A 25,668-nucleotide genomic window follows, 5' to 3' on the forward strand; every position below is an offset into this window, starting at 1 on the left:
ATTCCCAAAAAATGGACACTAATTTGATCTATTTAACAAAGTATTGCAACACTCAATTTGAGATTTTTTTATTGAACTCAGTAAGTCAGTTAAAAGAACAATTTCTTATTTACAATGACGGCCTACTGGGGAACAGTGGGCTAACTGCCTTGTGCAGCGGCAGAACGACAGATTTTTACCTTGTCAGCACGGGGATTCGATCCAGAAACCTTTCAGTTACTGGCCCAATGCTCTAACCAGCAGGTTACCTTCCGCACCAAATTCACCTGTGTGAAAAATGAATTGCCCCCTTACACTTAATAACTGGTTGTGCGACATTTAGCTGCAATGACTGCCACCAAATGCTTCCTGTAGTTGTTGATCAATCTCTCATATCGCTGTGGAGGAATTTTGGCCAACTCTAGCATGCAGAACTGCTTTAACTCAGCAACATTGACGGTTTTTCAAGCATGAACTGCTCGTTTCAAGTCCTGCGACAACATCTCATTTGGGATTTGTCTGGACTTTGACTAGGCTATTCAAAAATGTCAAATTTGTTGCATTTAAACCATTTTCATGTACACTTGATTGTGGTTGGTTTTCGCCGGATATAATGAAACCCATCTCTTCCAAAAAGTTTATTCAAATTTGCCAAAAAGACCCTGGATGATCATCAAGACTCTTGGAAGAATGTTCTATGGACAGATGAGTCAAAGTATAATTTTGTGAACGACATGGGTCGCATTACGCCTGGCAAAAACCAAACACTGCATTCCACAGTAAGAACCTTATACCAACAGCCAAGCATGGTGGTAGCGTGATAGTTTGGGATGCTTTGCTGCCACAGGGCCTGGATTGACGGTAAGGCAAGTACCTTAATTTAAGGAACTGTCAGTTCTGCTCTGTATCAGAGAATTCTACAGGTGAATGTAAGGCCATTCGTCTGTGAGCTGAAGCATAGCTGGGTCATGCAGCAAGACAATAATCCAAAACACACAATCAAGTCTACATGAAAATGGCAAAAAAGTTTTGAAATGGCCTAGTCAAAGTCCAGACCTAATCCCAATTGAGATGTTGTGGCACCACTTGAAACGAGCAGTTCATACTTAAAACCCCATAAATATCACTGAGTTAAAGCAGTTCTGCATGGAAGAGTGGGCCAAAATTCCTCCACAGAGACGTGACAGACTGATCAACTACTACAGGAAGTGTTTGGTTGGAGTCATTGCAGCTAAAGGTGGCAATTACTTTTTCACACAGGGGTGTTGCATAACTTTGTTTATGAAATAAATGAAATAACTAAGTCATTGTTGTGTTATTTGTTCACTCAGGTTTCCTTTATCTAATATGAGGTTTTGGTTGAAGATCTGATAACATTCAGTATCAGAAATATGCTAAAGTAGAGAAAATTAGAATGGGGGGGGGGACTTTTTCACAGAACTGTGTATATGCATTCGGGAGGTATTCAAACCCCTTGACTTTTCCACATTTTGTTATGTTACCGGCTTATTCTAAAATGGATTAAATACATTTTTTTCCTCATCAATCTACACACAATAAACCATAATGACAAAGCAAAAACAGCTTTTTAGAAATTTTTGCAAATGTATTAAACACAAAACACAGAAATACCTTATTTACATAGGTGTTCAGATCCTTTGATATGAGACTCTAAATTGAGCTCAGGTGCATCCGTTTTCCATTGACCATCCTTGAGATGTTTCTACAACTTGATTGGAGACCACCTGTGGTAAATTCAATTGATTGGACATGATTTGGAAAGGCACACACCTGTCTATATAAGGTCCCACAGTTGACAGTGCATGTCAGAGCAAAAACCAAGCCACGAGGTCGAAAGGAATTGTCCGTAGAGCTCCGAGACAGGATTGTGTCAAGGTACAGATCTGGGGAAGGGTACCAAAAAATGTCTGCATCATTAAAGATCCCCAAGAACACAGCGGCCTCCATCATTCTTAAATGGAAGAAGTTTGGAACCACCAAGATTATTCCTAGAGATTATTCCTAGAAACTGAGCAAACGGGGGAGAAGGGCCTTGGTCAGGGAGGTGACCGTGAACCTGATGGTCACTCTGACAGTGCTCCAGAGTTCCTCTGTGGAGATGGGATAACCTTCCAGAGGGACAACCATCTCTGCAGCATTCCACCAATCAGGCCTTTATGGTAGTGGCCAGACAGAAACCACTCCTCAGTAAAAGGCACATGACAGCCAGCTTGGAGTTTTCCAACAGGCACTTATAGGACTCTCAGACCATGAGAAACCAGATTCTCTTGTCTGATGAAACCAAGATTGAACTCTTTAGCCTGAATCCTAAGTGTCACGTTTGGAGGAAACATGGCACCACCCCTACTGTGAAGCGCGGTGGTGGCAGCACCATGCTGTGGGTATGTTTTTCAGCAGCAGGGACTGGAAGACTAGTCAGGATCGAGGGAAAGATGAACAGAGCAAAGTACAGAGAGATACTTGATGAAAACCTCAGCGCTCAGGACCTCAGACTGGGGAGAAGGTTCAGCGTCCAACAGGGCAAGAAACCGAAGCACACAGCCAGCCAGAGCCCAGACTTGAACCCGTTTGAACATCTCTGGAGAGACCTGAAAATAGCTGTGCAGAACGCTCTCCATTAAACTTGACAGAGTTTGAGAGGATCTGCAGAGAAGAATGGGAGAAACTCCCCAAATACAGGTGTGCCAAGCTTGTAGCGTCACACCCAAGAACACTCAAGGCTGTAATCGCTGCCAAAGGTGCTTCAACAAAGTACTGAGTAAAGGGTCTGAATGCTTATGTAAATGTGATATAAAAAATAAATAAAAGTATACATGTGCAAGAATGTCTAAACCTGTTTTTGCTTTTTCATTATGGGGTATTGTGCGTAGATTGAGGGGAAAAACGAAAAAGTCAAGGGGTCTGAATACTTTCAGAATGCACTGTGTATAAATATATATATATTTTGAGTCTAGACAATTACTTAGGATTTCAATTTGTAGGTCAATTCAACAGGGTATATTCCATGATTCTAGATTCCCCCCCAAAGGCTGAAAGTAATAGATGAACTTTAACACTACTTTGATCAACATACTTGGAATAAGTGCATGAATTCTGAATCTGGCAGTCCATTAGCTTTGACACAACAAATACTGGGGTAAAACACAGAACAACTGAACAATCAGTTTGAGGACACTTTTCACAGACAATGCAGCAATCATACTGTATTTTGGTTTTTGGGAAGCTTTCCGTTTCTCTTCTCAAAGCTTAAAAAGGGTTCCATTACATGAGCATATTCCACAGTTTCCTATAGTGGTCAGAGTTATACCCTATACACACCCAAAGAACAAGAGACAAAAATAAAGTTGGCCACCTGAGAATTCAAAAGTTGAACAAGTCCTTTTGTGATTGGGTGCCCCTGCGGTTTGGAGCAGCCCAACAGTACCACTGACCATGAAGCCCACATGTCAGTGACCTGCAAAACCCAAGTAATAACGTGAAGAACACAGAATTATTGTATGCGTTGCTGTAATCCTGAATATTTCAGTATCTAGGTTCTTTTTTAGGATAGTGACAAAATGATCGGCCTTAGGAATTATAATGTTCTTTACACGATTTCATACCATTTCCTATTACCCATAAATAATTTCCCATTCACGTACACATACAACAGACAAAAGACTGTAATGCTTGCAGGTCCTTTTCCTTGAACAAAACCTTTTTGAGAAACAAAATACATGCAATCTTTGTTGACTCAATCCCGCTGTGTCTCTGTTGGTTTGACCTGCTTCTGACCTTCTCAGGATGTGAAGGCACATTTGGATTCTGATTCAATCCAACAGCAATCCATAAAATCTGTGAACATTTTACATTGCACCATATTCCTTTTGGTGCTTGCTGAGGCTGTGCATCTGACAAAAATGTGGAGCTAATATACATAATCCTCTTGGACCCTTCCACAGACACTGCACATGAAGGTGTTGCAGGAAATGCTGCTATTTTCCTACAGAGTAAAGACTCTCAAATGAGAGAGCTAACTCTATACATTCACTCATTTCAGTCACTGTGAGTTTGTGCAGATTGAACCAGACTAGAGAAACAAATGTTACCATCTCTCTGCAGAGTGGGGTTCTGTGTGAAATATTGCTCCATTAGGACTCAAATTAGTTCATGTGGGATTCCTGAAGGCATTTCCATGTCCCTTATTCTGTACCTCATGGAGGGTGCTATCTATCCTGACTGTGTCCATGTTCCCCAGGGCCTTGGTTCAGTATAGTATTTAGCAGTAAGAGGGTTTGTGTGCAGACCCCAGCTCAGACTGTTTGGCTGGGTCTTTAGGAGGAAAGCAGGACTGGGCATGTGGAGGGGAGGTGGTGGGAGCTGACCCAACACTGCAGACATGAGGGCCTGTCGGGACAGTGGCAGCTAACATTGGTAGTGGATATGCTGGTGTTGGTGCACTTTTCCATCCATGTGTGAGTGTGTGTGTGTGTGGATGTCTGTGTAGATCTTTGGGTAGACTTTAGGGACCGCCAGACCACTGCCTCCCTGGGCCAGGAGGAGCTGCTGCTGCTGGGTCATGTAGTAGCTCAGGCAGTCTTTGTCCCCGCTGGGGTGGCAGGCTGGTACCCGTGGGGGCGGGCGCTGTAAGGCGGTCAGGGCCTGGGCGGTGACCACACCTCCAGAGGAGCAGTGGCGTTTGGATTGACAGAACCACAGCAGGACAGTACCCAGGATGAACACCAACCCTGCTGGGAGGCCGATGATCACAGGCCAGGGCAGGCTGGGAGAGGTAGCCGTGGGGATGGGAGTGTGGTGAGGCTTTGGGTCTGGAGGGGAGAGAAGAGGAAATATGCAGAGTTATGAGCAGCTTGGTCAAAAGTCACTTTTAAAACCTGATGGTGAATACATACAGTAGTAAGTATAACCATTATTAAAACAACTTCAGTTTAACAGTTTTGGATGATGGGTGCATCACATGTTGTTTAGTTGTACATGTGACAGGATGGTACATGGTTGTAAAAGGGTGTTATGGGTAAACAGGGTGTAACAGGGTGTTATATGGTTGTAACAGGGAGATATGCTTAAACAGGGTGTTATAATATGGTGGTAACAGGGTGTTATGGTTAAACAGGGTGTCATAATATGGTGGTAACAGGGTGTTATGGTTAAACAGGGTGTCATAATATGGTTGTAATAGGGAGTTATGGTTAAACAGGGCGCTATAATATGGTGGTAACATGGTGTTATGGTTAAACAGGGTGTTATAATATGGTTGTAATAGGGAGTTATGGTTAAACAGGGCGCTATAATATGGTGGTAACATGGTGTTATGGTTAAACATGGTGTTATAATATGGTGGTAACATGGTGTTATGGTTAAACAGGGTGTTATAATATGGTGGTAATAGGGAGTTATGGTTAAACAGGGCGTTATAATATGGTGGTAATAGGGTGTTATGGTTAAACAGGGTGTTATGGTTAAACAGGGTGTTATAATATGGTGGTAACATGGTGTTATGGTTAAACATGGTGTTTTAATATGGTGGTAACATGGTGTTATGGTTAAACATGGTGTTATAATATGGTGGTAACATGGTGTTATGGTTAAACAGGGTGTTATAATATGGTGATAACATGGTGTTATGGTTAAATAGTGTGTTATAATATGGTGGTAACATGGTGTTATGGTTAAACATGGTGTTATAATATGGTGGTAACATGGTGTTATGGTTAAACATGGTGTTATAATATGGTGGTAACATGGTGTTATGGTTAAACAGGGTGTTATAATATGGTGGTAACATGGAGTTATGGTTAAACATGGTGTTATAATATGGTGGTAACATGGTGTTATGGTTAAACAGGGTGTTATAATAGGGTGGTAACATGGTGTTATGGTTAAACAGGGTGTTATAATATGGTGGTAACAGGGAGTTATGGTTAAACAGGGTGTTATAATATGGTTGTAACAGGGAGTTATGGTTAAACATGGTGTTATAATATGGTGGTAACATGGTGTTATGGTTAAACAGGGTGTTGTAATATGGTGGTAACATGGTGTTATGGTTAAACAGGGTGTCATAATATGGTTGTAATAGGGAGTTATGGTTAAACAGGGCGCTATAATATGGTGGTAACATGGTGTTATGGTTAAACAGGGTGTTATAATATGGTTGTAATAGGGAGTTATGGTTAAACAGGGCGCTATAATATGGTGGTAACATGGTGTTATGGTTAAACATGGTGTTATAATATGGTGGTAACATGGTGTTATGGTTAAACAGGGTGTTTTAATATGGTGGTAATAGGGAGTTATGGTTAAACAGGGCGTTATAATATGGTGGTAATAGGGTGTTATGGTTAAACAGGGTGTTATAATATGGTGGTAATAGGGAGTTATGGTTAAACAGGGTGTTATGGTTAAACAGGGTGTTATAATATGGTGGTAACATGGTGTTATGGTTAAACATGGTGTTTTAATATGGTGGTAACATGGTGTTATGGTTAAACATGGTGTTATAATATGGTGGTAACATGGTGTTATGGTTAAACAGGGTGTTATAATATGGTGATAACATGGTGTTATGGTTAAATAGTGTGTTATAATATGGTGGTAACATGGTGTTATGGTTAAACATGGTGTTATAATATGGTGGTAACAGGATGTTACAGGTAAACAGGGTGTTATAATATGGTGGTAACATGGTGTTATGGTTAAACAGGGTGTTATAATATGGTGGTAACATGGAGTTATGGTTAAACATGGTGTTATAATATGGTGGTAACATGGTGTTATGGTTAAACAGGGTGTTATAATAGGGTGGTAACATGGTGTTATGGTTAAACAGGGTGTTATAATATGGTGGTAACAGGGAGTTATGGTTAAACAGGGTGTTATAATATGGTTGTAACAGGGAGTTATGGTTAAACATGGTGTTATAATATGGTGGTAACATGGTGTTATGGTTAAACAGGGTGTTGTAATATGGTGGTAACATGGTGTTATGGTTAAACAGGGTGTCATAATATGGTGGTAACAGGGTGTTACAGGTAAACAGGGTGTACCAGTGTGTTATATGGTGGTAACGGGGTGTTATGGTTAAACAGGGAGTTATGGTTAAACATGGTGTTATAATATGGTGGTAACATGGTGTTATGGTTAAACATGGTGTTATAATATTGTGGTAACATGGTGTTATGGTTAAACAGTGTGTTATAATATGGTTAAACATGGTGTTATAATATGGTGGTAATAGGGTGTTATGGTTAAACAGTGTGTTATAATATGGTTAAACATGGTGTTATAATATGGTGGTAACATGGTGTTATGGTTAAACATGGTGTTATAATATGGTGGTAACAGGATGTTACAGGTAAACAGGGTGTAACAGGGTGTTATGGTTAAACAGGGAGTTATAATATGGTGGTAACAGGATATAACAGGTAAACAGGGTGTAACATGGTGTTATGGCTAAACATGGTGTTATAATATGGTGGTAACATGGTGTTATGGTTAAACAGGGTGTTATAATATGGTGGTAACATGGAGTTATGGTTAAACATGGTGTTATAATATGGTGGTAATAGGGTGTTATGGTTAAACAGGGTTTTATAATATGGTGGTAACATGGTGTTATGGTTAAACATGGTGTTATAATATGGTGGTAACACGGTGTTATGGTTAAACAGGGTGTTATAATATGGTGGTAATAGGGAGTTATGGTTAAACAGGGCGTTGTAATATGGTGGTAATAGGGTGTTATGGTTAAACAGGGTGTTATAATATGGTGGTAACATGGTGTTATGGTTAAACATGGTGTTTTAATATGGTGGTAACATGGTGTTATGGTTAAACATGGTGTTATAATATGGTGGTAACATGGTGTTATGGTTAAACAGGGTGTTATAACATGGTGTTATGGTTAAACATGGTGTTATAATATGGTGGTAACAGGGAGTTATGGTTAAACAGGGTGTTATAATATGGTTGTAACGGGGAGTTATGGTTAAACATGGTGTTATAATATGGTGGTAACATGGTGTTATGGTTAAACAGGGTGTTATAATATGGTGGTAACATGGTGTTATGGTTAAACAGGGTGTCATAATATGGTGGTAACAGGGTGTTACAGGTAAACAGGGTGTACCAGTGTGTTATATGGTGGTAACGGGGTGTTATGGTTAGACAGGGAGTTATGGTTAAACATGGTGTTATAATATGGTGGTAACATGGTGTTATGGTTAAACATGGTGTTATAATATGGTTAAACATGGTGTTATAATATGGTGGTAACATGGTGTTATGGTTAAACAGGGAGTTATAATATGGTGGTAACAGGATATAACAGGTAAACAGGGTGTAACATGGTGTTATGGCTAAACATGGTGTTATAATATGGTGGTAACATGGTGTTATGGTTAAACAGGGTGTTATAATATGGTGGTAACATGGAGTTATGGTTAAACATGGTGTTATAATATGGTGGTAATAGGGTGTTATGGTTAAACAGGGTTTTATAATATGGTGGTAACATGGTGTTATGGTTAAACAGGGTGTTCCACTCACCTGGCAGGACAGTGAGGTAAGCACTGCGGAAGCTGTAACCCATGGTGTTGGCACCCAGACAGATGTACATCCCAGCGTCCTCCTCCTTGGCCCGGGTGATGAGCAGCTTGTTGAGGTAGGAGCCGTCTGGCCTGGACCACACCTCTCCCGTGGGCAGCACCACGAAGCCATGGTCGCCCACCTCGATGGTGGAGTTGTACTTGTTCTCGTCCCCCGGCTCCACCCTCTTCAGCCACTGAATCACCGGCTTGACGTCACTGCGGACCTTACACTGGAATGAGGTGGTACCGCCGTAGTCCACCGTGGTGTTCACCGGATGGGTGCCGGTCAGGATTGGCTTGGAATTTGTCCGCTCTATAACGGGAAAAATATGTATAGAGCGTATTCATACAATTCAAATGAACAGAAAAGTTATTGCCATGTTCAGCGCTTTCCTCTCGTTCTCTGTGCTGCGGCTAGAATAGGCTGAGGTTGAGGGAGAAAATGCCACATTTGACACAAGCAAGCACAAGTTTTATTCACTTCCTCCTCTCCGCTTCTGGGTTTGGTAGAAACATGTGTTTTTGTAGTCAGCACACAGCTGGGATATAATGCTAAGCAGATGGTCAAGGGGAGAGAGAGAGGGAGGCTGAGGCTCACCATACCACATCAGCCCAGGATTAACTCAACCTCACAACACTCAACCAACCATTACCAACCTAAACCCAAACCCAAACCCCATCCTCAAAACTCAACTATAAACCAATCTGACCAGTAAACAAGAGTTAATGCCCAACCTCCAAACTCAACCCCCTGTATTAATACCCTACTCTAGCCTAGTGGTAGCCTAGTGGTTAGAGTGTTGGGCCAGTAACCGAAAGGTTGCTGGATCGAATCCCCAAGCTGACAAGGCAGTTAACCCACTGTTCCCTGGGCGCTGAAGATGTGGATGTCACTTAAAGCAGCCCCCTGGACCTTTCTGATTCAGAGGGGTTGGGTTAAAAGCGGAAGACACATTTCAGTTGTACAACTGACTAGGTATCTCCATGTTACCACCCCTTTCCCTTACCCACAGTGCTAATCAAACTTCAACAATGACCCAAGCTTATAAATCAACCAAAAAAACAATACATCTATACTGTAAGTGACCAAACTTACGGATGACTTCCACTTTGTATGTGGCGTTGATCTCTCCAGCCCGGTTGGAGACGTGGCAGGTGTACTTCCCGCTGTTCTCAGGGGTCAGATTCTTCAGACTCAGGGTCCACTTCTTCTTACGGCCCTCACCCACCTCCTCAGGGGTCAGCGGCTTGTTGTCCTTCAGCCACACGATGTCCGGACGAGGGTTCCCGCTGGCCGTGCACTTCAGCCGTACTGAGCTGCCCACCGGCCGGGCGATCACGCGCTTCCTCATCTTGGCTGGCTGCGTGAAGCGTGGTCGGACTGCGATCAAGGAAAGGGTTGTTTACGAAATAGCATTGTTGAGAAAAAGGATAAACTTCACAGGAACAGTTTATAATGGTATGCACAATGCACACCAAACAGCTATTAAATATCGCAACGAATCACACTGGAGGACTTTGAAAATAATTAAGGTTGAGTATGTTTGTTTGACAACATTATTTTTCTAACACTGAACAAATAAATATGAAGGGTATGTTGTGGGGCTTCCATTTGGGGTCAAACAGTATTTCTGGTGTGGCGGCACTATTCAGCATAACATAACCCACCAAGGGGCACGTTGACAAAACCAACACTTTCCCCTTTAAAGTTTCACTCAGCAGTTCAACGCTGGTTGTATCTGAACTGTGTCGAGGCAGAGTCAACAGGAGAAAATACAATAGTGGACTCCAGTTTGATACGACTGGTCAAAGGGGGCAGCCAACAGGGAGAGAGGGGAGAGGATGGAATGTTTCCCCAAACACACTTCATTCAAATAGCCTGCTCTCTGGCCTGTCAGAGGTAATTACCCAAGCAAACAGCACCCTGCTGGTGAGGGTGGTGGGGGGGGGGGGGTTGTGTGTGCCAGGGAAGCACACACAGGGCAGAGTGGTGCCAGGTGTGGCCAGACACACTAGAACTACACCCCCTCTCCAGAGACTGGGCCACTACATACCCATCACTAAGACAATGCCCTGTTTTCTAAATGATCTAGGGTCAGATGAAACCAGAGATAAACGCCAGAGAGAGAGAGAGAGACCAGGCTCAGTGTCTTACCCAGTTTCCCTGAGAGGTCAGTGGGGTATTCTGGGCCTCCCGCTGTTCCTGCTCCGTCCCTCCCAGTGCTGGCATCCTCTACAGATAGAGAGAGAGACACAGACAAACAGATAGAGTTAGCATAGCATCAGTGTCAGTGGGAAATAACATCCTCCCAGTGATAAAACAGTTTTATAACTCACAGCTCTGGCAGTGATCCAATATGCTCTAATGTGTCTGTGGATGTAGTAGTGGGATTAGGCCAGAACCAGAATCCAGCCTGAAGTATCATGGGATGATGAAGACCCCAGATCATCTCTGTGACTGGTTCTGCTCAAGGCTTTGTTCTGCCACCCCCTTCCTCACTCCAGGAGACACAGAGTGATGGACTAACAATGATGAGTCAATGCTAAACAGATCGGCCATACTGACGTCATGAAACCACTTCAAGATGTGGACATATTCTGAGGAGTCGTTCATCAGAGATGCAAGATTCAGACATTACATCAGGTAGGACTTTACATCAGGTAGGACTGGGTAAACCAATGCCAACTTGTCAAAACTGATAAGTGACTGATCTATTCTCAGTGGCTATATGTGCTAATATTGGCCTGGCTGGCCTGCGCTGAAGAAAAATCTGCTTGTGAAAAGAGCGAGCCAAGAACCGTCTTGGACCACCTGTGCCACATTATTGATTTGGAGCCAACGTCTTTGAATTTAGCCATTTGGACTGAGAATATGTTTTAAATGCAAATAGAAGAAAATGAAGACAGCATCCTGTTGGCTCTATACGTGCAGTGCTGGATGGTTGTATCTGACGAACTGGTAACCTGAGTTGCTGTATGGTATTCTGCTTACACCACGCTCTCCTCTGCTCCTCCCTACAACTCCAACACATGACCGGCATGTTCAGAGCTGCCAGTTCTTTGAAGCCGGCGGCAGGACAGTTTGATCTCAAAGAATACATGGTTAAGCACTCTTACAGTACTGGGCCTCCAAAAGAGAGGAGAGGAGGGGAGAAGGAGAGAGGAAGAGGTGAAAATGTGTGGAGAATAGAAGAGAGGAGGGGAGTGGAGGAAGAGAGGAAAAGAGAGGAAGAGAAGGGAGAAAGAGGAGAGAGGAAGGGGAGAAGAGAGGAGAGGAAAAGTAGAGAGGAAGAGGAGGAGAGGAAGAGGAGGAGAAGAAAGGAGAGAAAGAGGACGAGGAGAGAGGAAGAGGAGAAGAGGAGAGAGGAAGAAGAGAGGAAGAGAAGATAGGTTATGAGAGGAAGAGGAAAGAAAAAAAGGGGGAGGTGAAGAGGAGAAGAGAGGAGAGGAAGAGGAGAGGAAGAGGAGAGAGGTAGAGGAGAGAGGAAGAGGAGGAGAAGAGAGGGGATACATTTTTAACCTTAATTTAACTAGGCAAGTCAGAGGAGAGGAGAGGAAGAGAAGAGAGGAAGAGAGCATCATTGATGGACACCGGACAGCTTCATTATCAATCCACTCACCCAGCCATGCTCCTTACATACTAGGCCCCTACAGTGGGCCCCTACAGTGGGGCCCTACAATGGGCCCCTACAGTAGGCCCCTACACTCCCTCCTGCTCTCCATCCACAGTACCCTTTCTTCAAATCAAAATGCAAATACAATGTATAGGTAGAGTGGGGCAAAAAAAGTATTTAGTCAGACACCAATTGTGCAATTTCTCCCACTTAAAAAGATGAGAGAGGCCTGTAATTTTCATCATAGGTACACTTCAACTATGACAGACAGAATGAGAGAAAAATATCCAGAAAATCAGATTGTAGGATTTTTTATGAATTTATTTACAAATTCTGGTGGAAAATAAGTATTTGGTCACCTACAAACAAGCAAGATTTCTGGCTCTCACAGACCTGTAACTTCTTCTTTAAGAGGCTCCTCTGTCCTCCACTCGTTACCTGTATTAATGGCACCTGTTTGAACTTGTTTGTCAGTATAAAATACACCTGTCCACAACCTCAAACAGTCACACTCCAAACTCCACGATGGCCAAGACCAAAGAGCTGTCAAAGGACACCAGAAACAAAATTGTAGACCTGCACCAGGCTGGGAAGACAGAATCTGCAATAGGTAAGCAGCTTGTTTTGAAGAAATCAACTGTGGGGGCAATTATTAGGAGATGGAAGATATACAAGACCACTGATAATCTCCCTCGATCTGGGGCTCCACGCAAGATCTCACGGCGTGGGATCAAAATGATCACAAGAAAGGTGAGCAAAAATCACATAACCACACAGGGGGACCTAGTGAATGACCTGCAGAGAGCTGGGACCAAAGTAACAAAGCCTACCATCAGTAACACACTACGCCGCCAGGGACTCAAATCCTGCAGTGCCAGACGTGTCCCCCTGCTTAAGCCAGTACATGTCCAGGCCCGTCTGAAGTTTGCTAGAGAGCATTTGGATGATCCAGAAGAAGACTGGGAGAATGTCATATGGTCAGATGAAACCAAAATATAACTTCTTGGTAAAAACTCAACTCGTCGTGTTTGAAGGACATGTATAAACACCATGGGACCACGCAGCCATCATATCGCTCAAGAAGGAGGCATGTTCTGTCTCCTAGAGATTAATGTACTTTGGTGCGAAAAGTGCAAATCAATCCCAGAACAACAGCAAAGGATCTTGTGAAGATGCTGGAGGAAACAGGTACAAAATTATCTATTTCCACAGTAAAACGAGTCCTATATCGACATAACCTGAAAGGTCGCTCAGCAAGGAAGATGCCACTGCTCCAAAACCGCAAAAAAAAAGCCAGACTACGGTTTGCAACTGCACATGGGGACAAAGATCGTACTTTTTGGAGAAATTTCCTCTGGTCTAATGAAAAATAGAACTATTTGGCCATAATGGGCGTCGTTATGTTAGGAGGAAAAATGGGGAGGCTTGCAAGCCGAAGTACACCATCCCAACCGTGAAGCACGGGGGTGGCAGCATCATGTTGTGGGGGTGCTTTGCTTCAGGAGGGACAGGTGCACTTCACAAAATAGATGGCATCATGAGGAATGGGAAAATTATGTGGATATATTGAAGCAACATCTCAAGACATCAGCAGGAAGTTAAAGCTTGGTATTTTATTTATTTATTTTTATTTTTACAGGGACAGTGCACATTAATCAACATTTCAGTAAAAGTGCCGGTTTTAGCCAACCGGCTCATTTTCAACCGCAGTCCCTGGGCAGGTTATTAAAAACAATTACAATATAGACAATAGCAACATAGAACAAGCAAGACATAGCATACAGACAGAGCAACATAGGACAAGCAAGACGTAGCATACAGACAGAGCAGCATAAAACAAAAAGCAGCAAGACAAAATTCATAAAAGCAACAAAGTGTTTCCACACCTCACAAGCTACAGACAACAGACAACATGGAGTGGCAACACACAGCTAGGGACCATGTTCACAACTCTGATTGACCTTTAGCCATGTCTAAAGCAAACAGGTCTTCCATATGGACAATGACCCCAAGCATACTTCCAAATGGACAATGACCCCAAGCATACTTCCAAATGGACAATGACCCCAAGCATACTTCCAAATGGACAATGACCCCAAGCATACTTCCAAATGGACAATGACCCCAAGCATACTTCCAAATGGACAATGACCCCAAGCATACTTCCAAATGGACAATGACCCCAAGCATACTTCCAAATGGACAATGACCCCAAGCATACTTCCAAATGGACAATGACCCCAAGCATACTTCCAAATGGACAATGACCCCAAGCATACTTCCAAATGGACAATGACCCCAAGCATACTTCCAAATGGACAATGACCCCAAGCATACTTCCAAATGGACAATGACCCCAAGCATACTTCCAAATGGACAATGACCCCAAGCATACTTCCAAATGGACATGTGTCTACTGCACATTCAAACACTAAAGGCACTATGAGGGTTTATTGTGATTGCACTGTGCACTTACATTTGAGCACACACACACAAAGAACATGACCATGTTGAACATCATTCCATCAATTTCAGCTGTACTCAATAACAATATCCCTCCTCTTTTAATAAGATCCCCCCCCCCCAATCACAAGTCAAATGCCCTACAGTAATATACCCTCCATGTCCTACAGTAATACAACCTCCATGTCCTACAGTAATATACCCTCCATGTCCTACAGTAATACAACCTCCATGACCTACAGTAATATACATTTCATGTCCTACAGTAATATACCCTCCATGTCCTACAGAAATACAACCTCCATGTCCTACAGAAATACAACCTCCATGTCCTACAGTAATACAATCTCCATGTCCTACAGTAATACAACCTCCATGTCCTACAGTAATACAACCTCCATGACCTACAGTAATATACATTTCATGTCCTACAGTAATATACCCTCCATGTCCTACAGAAATACAACCTCCATGTCCTACAGTAATAGAACCTCCATGTCCTACAGTAATATACCCTCCATGACCTACAGTAATATACATTTCATGTCCAACAGTAATACAACCTCCATGTCCTACAGAAATACAACCTCCATGTCCTACAGTAATACAACCTCCATGTCCTACAGTAATACAACCTCCATGTCCTACAGTAATATATCTTTCATGTCCTACAGTAATACAACCTCCATGTCCTACAGTAATATACATTTCATGTCCTACAGTAATATACATTTCATGTCCTACAGTAACATACCCTCCATGTCCTACAGTAATACAACCTCCATGTCCTACAGTAACATACCCTCCATATCCTACAGTAATATACCCTCCATGTCCTACAGTAATACAACCTCCATGTCCTACAGTAATACAACCTCCATGTCCTACAGTAATACAACCTCCAGGTCCTACAGTAATATACCCTCCATGTCCTACAGTAATATACCCTCCATGACCTACAGTAATATACATTTCATGTCCTACAGTAATATATCCTCCATGTCCTACAGAAATACAACCTCCATGTCCTACAGTAATACAACCTCCATGTCCTACAGTAATATACCCTCCATGACCTACAGTAATATACATTTCATGTCCTACAGTAATACAACCTCCGTGTCCTACAGAAATACAACCTCCATGTCCTACAGTAATACAACCTCCATGTCCTACAGTAATACAACCTCCATGTCCTACAGTAATACAACCTCCATGTCCTACAGTAATACAACCTCCAGGTCCTACAGTAATATACCCTCCATGTCCTACAGTAATATACCCTCCATGACCTACAGTAATACAACCTCCATGTCCTACAGTAATACAACCTCCATGTCCTACAGTAATATACCCTCCATGTCCTACAGTAATACAACCTCCATGTCCTACAGTAATATACCTTTCACGTCCTACAGTAATACAACCTCCATGTCCTACAGTAATATACATGTCATGTCCTACAGTAATATACCTTTCATGTCCTACAGTAACATACCCTCCATGTCCTACAGTAATACAACCTCCATGTCCTACAGTAATATACCCTCCATGTCCTACATTAATATAACCTCCATGTCCTACAGTAATATACCCTCCATGACCTACAGTAATATACATTTCATGTCCTACAGTAATACAACCTCCATGTCCTACAGAAATACAACCTCCATGTCCTACAGTAATACAACCTGCATGTGCTACAGTAATACAACCTCCATGTCCTACAGTAATACAACCTCCAGGTGCTACAGTAATATACCCTCCATGACCTACAGTAATACAACCTCCATGTCCTACAGTAATACAACCTCCATGTCCTACAGTAATATACATTTCATGTCCTACAGTAATATACCCTCCATGTCCTACAGAAATACAACATCCATGTCCTACAGAAATACAACCTCCATGTCCTACAGTAATACAATCTCCATGTCCTACAGTAATATACCCTCCATATCCTACAGTAATATACCCTCCATGTCCTACAGTAATACAACCTCCATGTCCTACAGTAATACAACCTCCATGTCCTACAGTAATACAACCTCCATGTCCTACAGTAACATACCCTCCATATCCTACAGTAATATACCCTCCATGTCCTACAGTAATATACCCTCCATGACCTACAGTAATACAACCTCCATGTCCTACAGTAATACAACCTCCATGTCCTACAGTAATATACCCTCCATGTCCTACAGTAATACAACCTCCATGTCCTACAGTAATATACCTTTCACGTCCTACAGTAATACAACCTCCATGTCCTACAGTAATATACATGTCATGTCCTACAGTAATATACCTTTCATGTCCTACAGTAACATACCCTCCATGTCCTACAGTAATATACCCTCCATGACCTACAGTAATATACATTTCATGTCCTACAGTAATATATCCTCCATGTCCTACAGAAATACAACCTCCATGTCCTACAGTAATACAACCTCCATGTCCTACAGTAATATACCCTCCATGACCTACAGTAATATACATTTCATGTCCTACAGTAATACAACCTCCGTGTCCTACAGAAATACAACCTCCATGTCCTACAGTAATACAACCTCCATGTCCTACAGTAATATACCCTCCATGACCTACAGTAATACAACCTCCATGTCCTACAGTAATACAACCTCCATGTCCTACAGTAATATACATTTCATGTCCTACAGTAATATACCCTCCATGTCCTACAGAAATACAACATCCATGTCCTACAGAAATACAACCTCCATGTCCTACAGTAATACAATCTCCATGTCCTACAGTAATATACCCTCCATATCCTACAGTAATATACCCTCCATGTCCTACAGTAATACAACCTCCATGTCCTACAGTAATACAACCTCCATGTCCTACAGTAATACAACCTCCATGTCCTACAGTAACATACCCTCCATATCCTACAGTAATATACCCTCCATGTCCTACAGTAATACAACCTCCATGTCCTACAGTAATACAACCTCCATGTCCTACAGTAATACAACCTCCAGGTCCTACAGTAATACAACCTCCATGTCCTACAGTAACATACCCTCCATATCCTACAGTAATATACCCTCCATGTCCTACAGTAATACAACCTCCATGTCCTACAGTAATACAACCTCCATGTCCTACAGTAATACAACCTCCAGGTCCTACAGTAATATACCCTCCATGTCCTACAGTAATATACCCTCCATGACCTACAGTAATATACATTTCATGTCCTACAGTAATATATCCTCCATGTCCTACAGAAATACAACCTCCATGTCCTACAGTAATACAACCTCCATGTCCTACAGTAATATACCCTCCATGACCTACAGTAATATACATTTCATGTCCTACAGTAATACAACCTCCGTGTCCTACAGAAATACAACCTCCATGTCCTACAGTAATACAACCTCCATGTCCTACAGTAATACAACCTCCATGTCCTACAGTAATACAACCTCCATGTCCTACAGTAATACAACCTCCAGGTCCTACAGTAATATACCCTCCATGTCCTACAGTAATATACCCTCCATGACCTACAGTAATACAACCTCCATGTCCTACAGTAATACAACCTCCATGTCCTACAGTAATATACCCTCCATGTCCTACAGTAATACAACCTCCATGTCCTACAGTAATATACCTTTCATGTCCTACAGTAATACAACCTCCATGTCCTACAGTAATATACATGTCATGTCCTACAGTAATATACCTTTCATGTCCTACAGTAACATACCCTCCATGTCCTACAGTAATACAACCTCCATGTCCTACAGTAATATACCCTCCATGTCCTACATTAATATAACCTCCATGTCCTACAGTAATATACCCTCCATGACCTACAGTAATATACATTTCATGTCCTACAGTAATACAACCTCCATGTCCTACAGAAATACAACCTCCATGTCCTACAGTAATACAACCTCCATGTCCTACAGTAATACAACCTCCATGTCCTACAGTAATACAACCTCCATGTCCTACAGTAATATACCCTCCATGTCCTACAGTAATATACCCTCCATGACCTACAGTAATACAACCTCCATGTCCTACAGTAATACAACCTCCATGTCCTACAGTAATATACCCTCCATGTCCTACAGTAATACAACCTCCATGTCCTACAGTAATATACCTTTCATGTCCTACAGTAATACAACCTCCATGTCCTACAGTAATATACATGTCATGTCCTACAGTAATATACCTTTCATGTCCTACAGTAACATACCCTCCATGTCCTACAGTAATACAACCTCCATGTCCTACAGTAATATACCCTCCATGTCCTACATTAATATAACCTCCATGTCCTACAGTAATATACCCTCCATGACCTACAGTAATATACATTTCATGTCCTACAGTAATACAACCTCCATGTCCTACAGAAATACAACCTCCATGTCCTACAGTAATACAACCTGCATGTGCTACAGTAATACAACCTCCATGTCCTACAGTAATACAACCTCCAGGTGCTACAGTAATATACCCTCCATGACCTACAGTAATACAACCTCCATGTCCTACAGTAATACAACCTCCATGTCCTACAGTAATATACATTTCATGTCCTACAGTAATATACCCTCCATGTCCTACAGAAATACAACATCCATGTCCTACAGAAATACAACCTCCATGTCCTACAGTAATACAATCTCCATGTCCTACAGTAATATACCCTCCATGACCTACAGTAATATACATTTCATGTCCTACAGTAATACAACCTCCATGTCCTACAGAAATACAACCTCCATGTCCTACAGTAATACAACCTCCATGTGCTACAGTAATACAACCTCCATGTCCTACAGTAATACAACCTCCAGGTGCTACAGTAATATACCCTCCATGACCTACAGTAATACAACCTCCATGTCCTACAGTAATACAACCTCCATGTCCTACAGTAACATACCCTCCATATCCTACAGTAATATACCCTCCATGTCCTACAGTAATACAACCTCCATGTCCTACAGTAATACAACCTCCATGTCCTACAGTAATACAACCTCCAGGTCCTACAGTAATATACCCTCCATGTCCTACAGTAATATACCCTCCATGACCTACAGTAATATACATTTCATGTCCTACAGTAATATATCCTCCATGTCCTACAGAAATACAACCTCCATGTCCTACAGTAATACAACCTCCATGTCCTACAGTAATATACCCTCCATGACCTACAGTAATATACATTTCATGTCCTACAGTAATACAACCTCCGTGTCCTACAGAAATACAACCTCCATGTCCTACAGTAATACAACCTCCATGTCCTACAGTAATACAACCTCCATGTCCTACAGTAATACAACCTCCATGTCCTACAGTAATACAACCTCCAGGTCCTACAGTAATATACCCTCCATGTCCTACAGTAATATACCCTCCATGACCTACAGTAATACAACCTCCATGTCCTACAGTAATACAACCTCCATGTCCTACAGTAATATACCCTCCATGTCCTACAGTAATACAACCTCCATGTCCTACAGTAATATACCTTTCATGTCCTACAGTAATACAACCTCCATGTCCTACAGTAATATACATGTCATGTCCTACAGTAATATACCTTTCATGTCCTACAGTAACATACCCTCCATGTCCTACAGTAATACAACCTCCATGTCCTACAGTAATATACCCTCCATGTCCTACATTAATATAACCTCCATGTCCTACAGTAATATACCCTCCATGACCTACAGTAATATACATTTCATGTCCTACAGTAATACAACCTCCATGTCCTACAGAAATACAACCTCCATGTCCTACAGTAATACAACCTGCATGTGCTACAGTAATACAACCTCCATGTCCTACAGTAATACAACCTCCAGGTGCTACAGTAATATACCCTCCATGACCTACAGTAATACAACCTCCATGTCCTACAGTAATACAACCTCCATGTCCTACAGTAATATACATTTCATGTCCTACAGTAATATACCCTCCATGTCCTACAGAAATACAACATCCATGTCCTACAGAAATACAACCTCCATGTCCTACAGTAATACAATCTCCATGTCCTACAGTAATATACCCTCCATATCCTACAGTAATATACCCTCCATGTCCTACAGTAATACAACCTCCATGTCCTACAGTAATACAACCTCCATGTCCTACAGTAATACAACCTCCATGTCCTACAGTAACATACCCTCCATATCCTACAGTAATATACCCTCCATGTCCTACAGTAATATACCCTCCATGACCTACAGTAATACAACCTCCATGTCCTACAGTAATACAACCTCCATGTCCTACAGTAATATACCCTCCATGTCCTACAGTAATACAACCTCCATGTCCTACAGTAATATACCTTTCACGTCCTACAGTAATACAACCTCCATGTCCTACAGTAATATACATGTCATGTCCTACAGTAATATACCTTTCATGTCCTACAGTAACATACCCTCCATGTCCTACAGTAATATACCCTCCATGACCTACAGTAATATACATTTCATGTCCTACAGTAATATATCCTCCATGTCCTACAGAAATACAACCTCCATGTCCTACAGTAATACAACCTCCATGTCCTACAGTAATATACCCTCCATGACCTACAGTAATATACATTTCATGTCCTACAGTAATACAACCTCCGTGTCCTACAGAAATACAACCTCCATGTCCTACAGTAATACAACCTCCATGTCCTACAGTAATATACCCTCCATGACCTACAGTAATACAACCTCCATGTCCTACAGTAATACAACCTCCATGTCCTACAGTAATATACATTTCATGTCCTACAGTAATATACCCTCCATGTCCTACAGAAATACAACATCCATGTCCTACAGAAATACAACCTCCATGTCCTACAGTAATACAATCTCCATGTCCTACAGTAATATACCCTCCATATCCTACAGTAATATACCCTCCATGTCCTACAGTAATACAACCTCCATGTCCTACAGTAATACAACCTCCATGTCCTACAGTAATACAACCTCCATGTCCTACAGTAACATACCCTCCATATCCTACAGTAATATACCCTCCATGTCCTACAGTAATACAACCTCCATGTCCTACAGTAATACAACCTCCATGTCCTACAGTAATACAACCTCCAGGTCCTACAGTAATACAACCTCCATGTCCTACAGTAACATACCCTCCATATCCTACAGTAATATACCCTCCATGTCCTACAGTAATACAACCTCCATGTCCTACAGTAATACAACCTCCATGTCCTACAGTAATACAACCTCCAGGTCCTACAGTAATATACCCTCCATGTCCTACAGTAATATACCCTCCATGACCTACAGTAATATACATTTCATGTCCTACAGTAATATATCCTCCATGTCCTACAGAAATACAACCTCCATGTCCTACAGTAATACAACCTCCATGTCCTACAGTAATATACCCTCCATGACCTACAGTAATATACATTTCATGTCCTACAGTAATACAACCTCCGTGTCCTACAGAAATACAACCTCCATGTCCTACAGTAATACAACCTCCATGTCCTACAGTAATACAACCTCCATGTCCTACAGTAATACAACCTCCATGTCCTACAGTAATACAACCTCCAGGTCCTACAGTAATATACCCTCCATGTCCTACAGTAATATACCCTCCATGACCTACAGTAATACAACCTCCATGTCCTACAGTAATACAACCTCCATGTCCTACAGTAATATACCCTCCATGTCCTACAGTAATACAACCTCCATGTCCTACAGTAATATACCTTTCATGTCCTACAGTAATACAACCTCCATGTCCTACAGTAATATACATGTCATGTCCTACAGTAATATACCTTTCATGTCCTACAGTAACATACCCTCCATGTCCTACAGTAATACAACCTCCATGTCCTACAGTAATATACCCTCCATGTCCTACATTAATATAACCTCCATGTCCTACAGTAATATACCCTCCATGACCTACAGTAATATACATTTCATGTCCTACAGTAATACAACCTCCATGTCCTACAGAAATACAACCTCCATGTCCTACAGTAATACAACCTCCATGTCCTACAGTAATACAACCTCCATGTCCTACAGTAATACAACCTCCATGTCCTACAGTAATATACCCTCCATGTCCTACAGTAATATACCCTCCATGACCTACAGTAATACAACCTCCATGTCCTACAGTAATACAACCTCCATGTCCTACAGTAATATACCCTCCATGTCCTACAGTAATACAACCTCCATGTCCTACAGTAATATACCTTTCATGTCCTACAGTAATACAACCTCCATGTCCTACAGTAATATACATGTCATGTCCTACAGTAATATACCTTTCATGTCCTACAGTAACATACCCTCCATGTCCTACAGTAATACAACCTCCATGTCCTACAGTAATATACCCTCCATGTCCTACATTAATATAACCTCCATGTCCTACAGTAATATACCCTCCATGACCTACAGTAATATACATTTCATGTCCTACAGTAATACAACCTCCATGTCCTACAGAAATACAACCTCCATGTCCTACAGTAATACAACCTGCATGTGCTACAGTAATACAACCTCCATGTCCTACAGTAATACAACCTCCAGGTGCTACAGTAATATACCCTCCATGACCTACAGTAATACAACCTCCATGTCCTACAGTAATACAACCTCCATGTCCTACAGTAATATACATTTCATGTCCTACAGTAATATACCCTCCATGTCCTACAGAAATACAACATCCATGTCCTACAGAAATACAACCTCCATGTCCTACAGTAATACAATCTCCATGTCCTACAGTAATATACCCTCCATGACCTACAGTAATATACATTTCATGTCCTACAGTAATACAACCTCCATGTCCTACAGAAATACAACCTCCATGTCCTACAGTAATACAACCTCCATGTGCTACAGTAATACAACCTCCATGTCCTACAGTAATACAACCTCCAGGTGCTACAGTAATATACCCTCCATGACCTACAGTAATACAACCTCCATGTCCTACAGTAATACAACCTCCATGTCCTACAGTAACATACCCTCCATATCCTACAGTAATATACCCTCCATGTCCTACAGTAATACAACCTCCATGTCCTACAGTAATACAACCTCCATGTCCTACAGTAATACAACCTCCAGGTCCTACAGTAATATACCCTCCATGTCCTACAGTAATATACCCTCCATGACCTACAGTAATATACATTTCATGTCCTACAGTAATATATCCTCCATGTCCTACAGAAATACAACCTCCATGTCCTACAGTAATACAACCTCCATGTCCTACAGTAATATACCCTCCATGACCTACAGTAATATACATTTCATGTCCTACAGTAATACAACCTCCGTGTCCTACAGAAATACAACCTCCATGTCCTACAGTAATACAACCTCCATGTCCTACAGTAATACAACCTCCATGTCCTACAGTAATACAACCTCCATGTCCTACAGTAATACAACCTCCAGGTCCTACAGTAATATACCCTCCATGTCCTACAGTAATATACCCTCCATGACCTACAGTAATACAACCTCCATGTCCTACAGTAATACAACCTCCATGTCCTACAGTAATATACCCTCCATGTCCTACAGTAATACAACCTCCATGTCCTACAGTAATATACCTTTCATGTCCTACAGTAATACAACCTCCATGTCCTACAGTAATATACATGTCATGTCCTACAGTAATATACCTTTCATGTCCTACAGTAACATACCCTCCATGTCCTACAGTAATACAACCTCCATGTCCTACAGTAATATACCCTCCATGTCCTACATTAATATAACCTCCATGTCCTACAGTAATATACCCTCCATGACCTACAGTAATATACATTTCATGTCCTACAGTAATACAACCTCCATGTCCTACAGAAATACAACCTCCATGTCCTACAGTAATACAACCTGCATGTGCTACAGTAATACAACCTCCATGTCCTACAGTAATACAACCTCCAGGTGCTACAGTAATATACCCTCCATGACCTACAGTAATACAACCTCCATGTCCTACAGTAATACAACCTCCATGTCCTACAGTAATATACATTTCATGTCCTACAGTAATATACCCTCCATGTCCTACAGAAATACAACCTCCATGTCCTACAGAAATACAACCTCCATGTCCTACAGTAATACAATCTCCATGTCCTACAGTAATATACCCTCCATGACCTACAGTAATATACATTTCATGTCCTACAGTAATACAACCTCCATGTCCTACAGAAATACAACCTCCATGTCCTACAGTAATACAACCTCCATGTGCTACAGTAATACAACCTCCATGTCCTACAGTAATACAACCTCCAGGTGCTACAGTAATATACCCTCCATGACCTACAGTAATACAACCTCCATGTCCTACAGTAATACAACCTCCATGTCCTACAGTAATATACCTTTCATGTCCTACAGTAATACAACCTCCATGTCCTACAGTAATATACATTTCATGTCCTACAGTAATATACCTTTCATGTCCTACAGTAACATACCCTCCATGTCCTACAGAAATACAACCTCCATGTCCTACAGTAATATACCCTCCATGTCCTACAGTAATACAACCTCCATGTCCTACAGTAATACAACCTCCATGTCCGACAGTAATACAACCTCCATGTTCTACAGTAACATACCCTCCATGTCCTACAGTAATATACCCTCCATGTCCTACAGTAATACAACCTCCATGTCCTACAGTAATATGCATTTCATGTCCTACAGTAATATACCTTTCATGTCCTACAGTAACATACCCTCCATGTCCTACAGTAATACAACCTCCATGTCCTACAGTAATATACCTTTCATGTCCTACAGTAATACAACCTCCATGACCTACAGTAATACAACCTCCATGTCCTACAGTAACATACCCTCCATGTCCTACAGTAATATACC

At 41.7% G+C, this 25,668-nt stretch overlaps 1 protein-coding gene across 1 annotated transcript in view; it reads right to left on the bottom strand.

The window, feature by feature from the left end:
- Window positions 1-2,852: 2,852 nt before the first annotated feature.
- Window positions 2,853-25,668, bottom strand: part of LOC109905028 (fibroblast growth factor receptor like 1) — a 103,791-nt gene continuing 80,975 nt past the window's right edge. Inside the window, exons 4-7 of the mRNA XM_020502151.2 lie at window positions 10,744-10,821; window positions 9,685-9,969; window positions 8,548-8,901; window positions 2,853-4,808 (exon numbers count right to left, since the gene is read on the bottom strand). Of these exons, the coding sequence (XP_020357740.1) occupies window positions 4,405-4,808; window positions 8,548-8,901; window positions 9,685-9,969; window positions 10,744-10,821 (1,121 nt within the window). The 3' untranslated portion in view covers window positions 2,853-4,404. The remainder of the gene's footprint in view (window positions 4,809-8,547; window positions 8,902-9,684; window positions 9,970-10,743; window positions 10,822-25,668) is intronic.

This window comes from Oncorhynchus kisutch, linkage group LG15 (genome assembly GCF_002021735.2).
Source record: "Oncorhynchus kisutch isolate 150728-3 linkage group LG15, Okis_V2, whole genome shotgun sequence".
Lineage (NCBI taxonomy): Eukaryota > Metazoa > Chordata > Actinopteri > Salmoniformes > Salmonidae > Oncorhynchus > Oncorhynchus kisutch.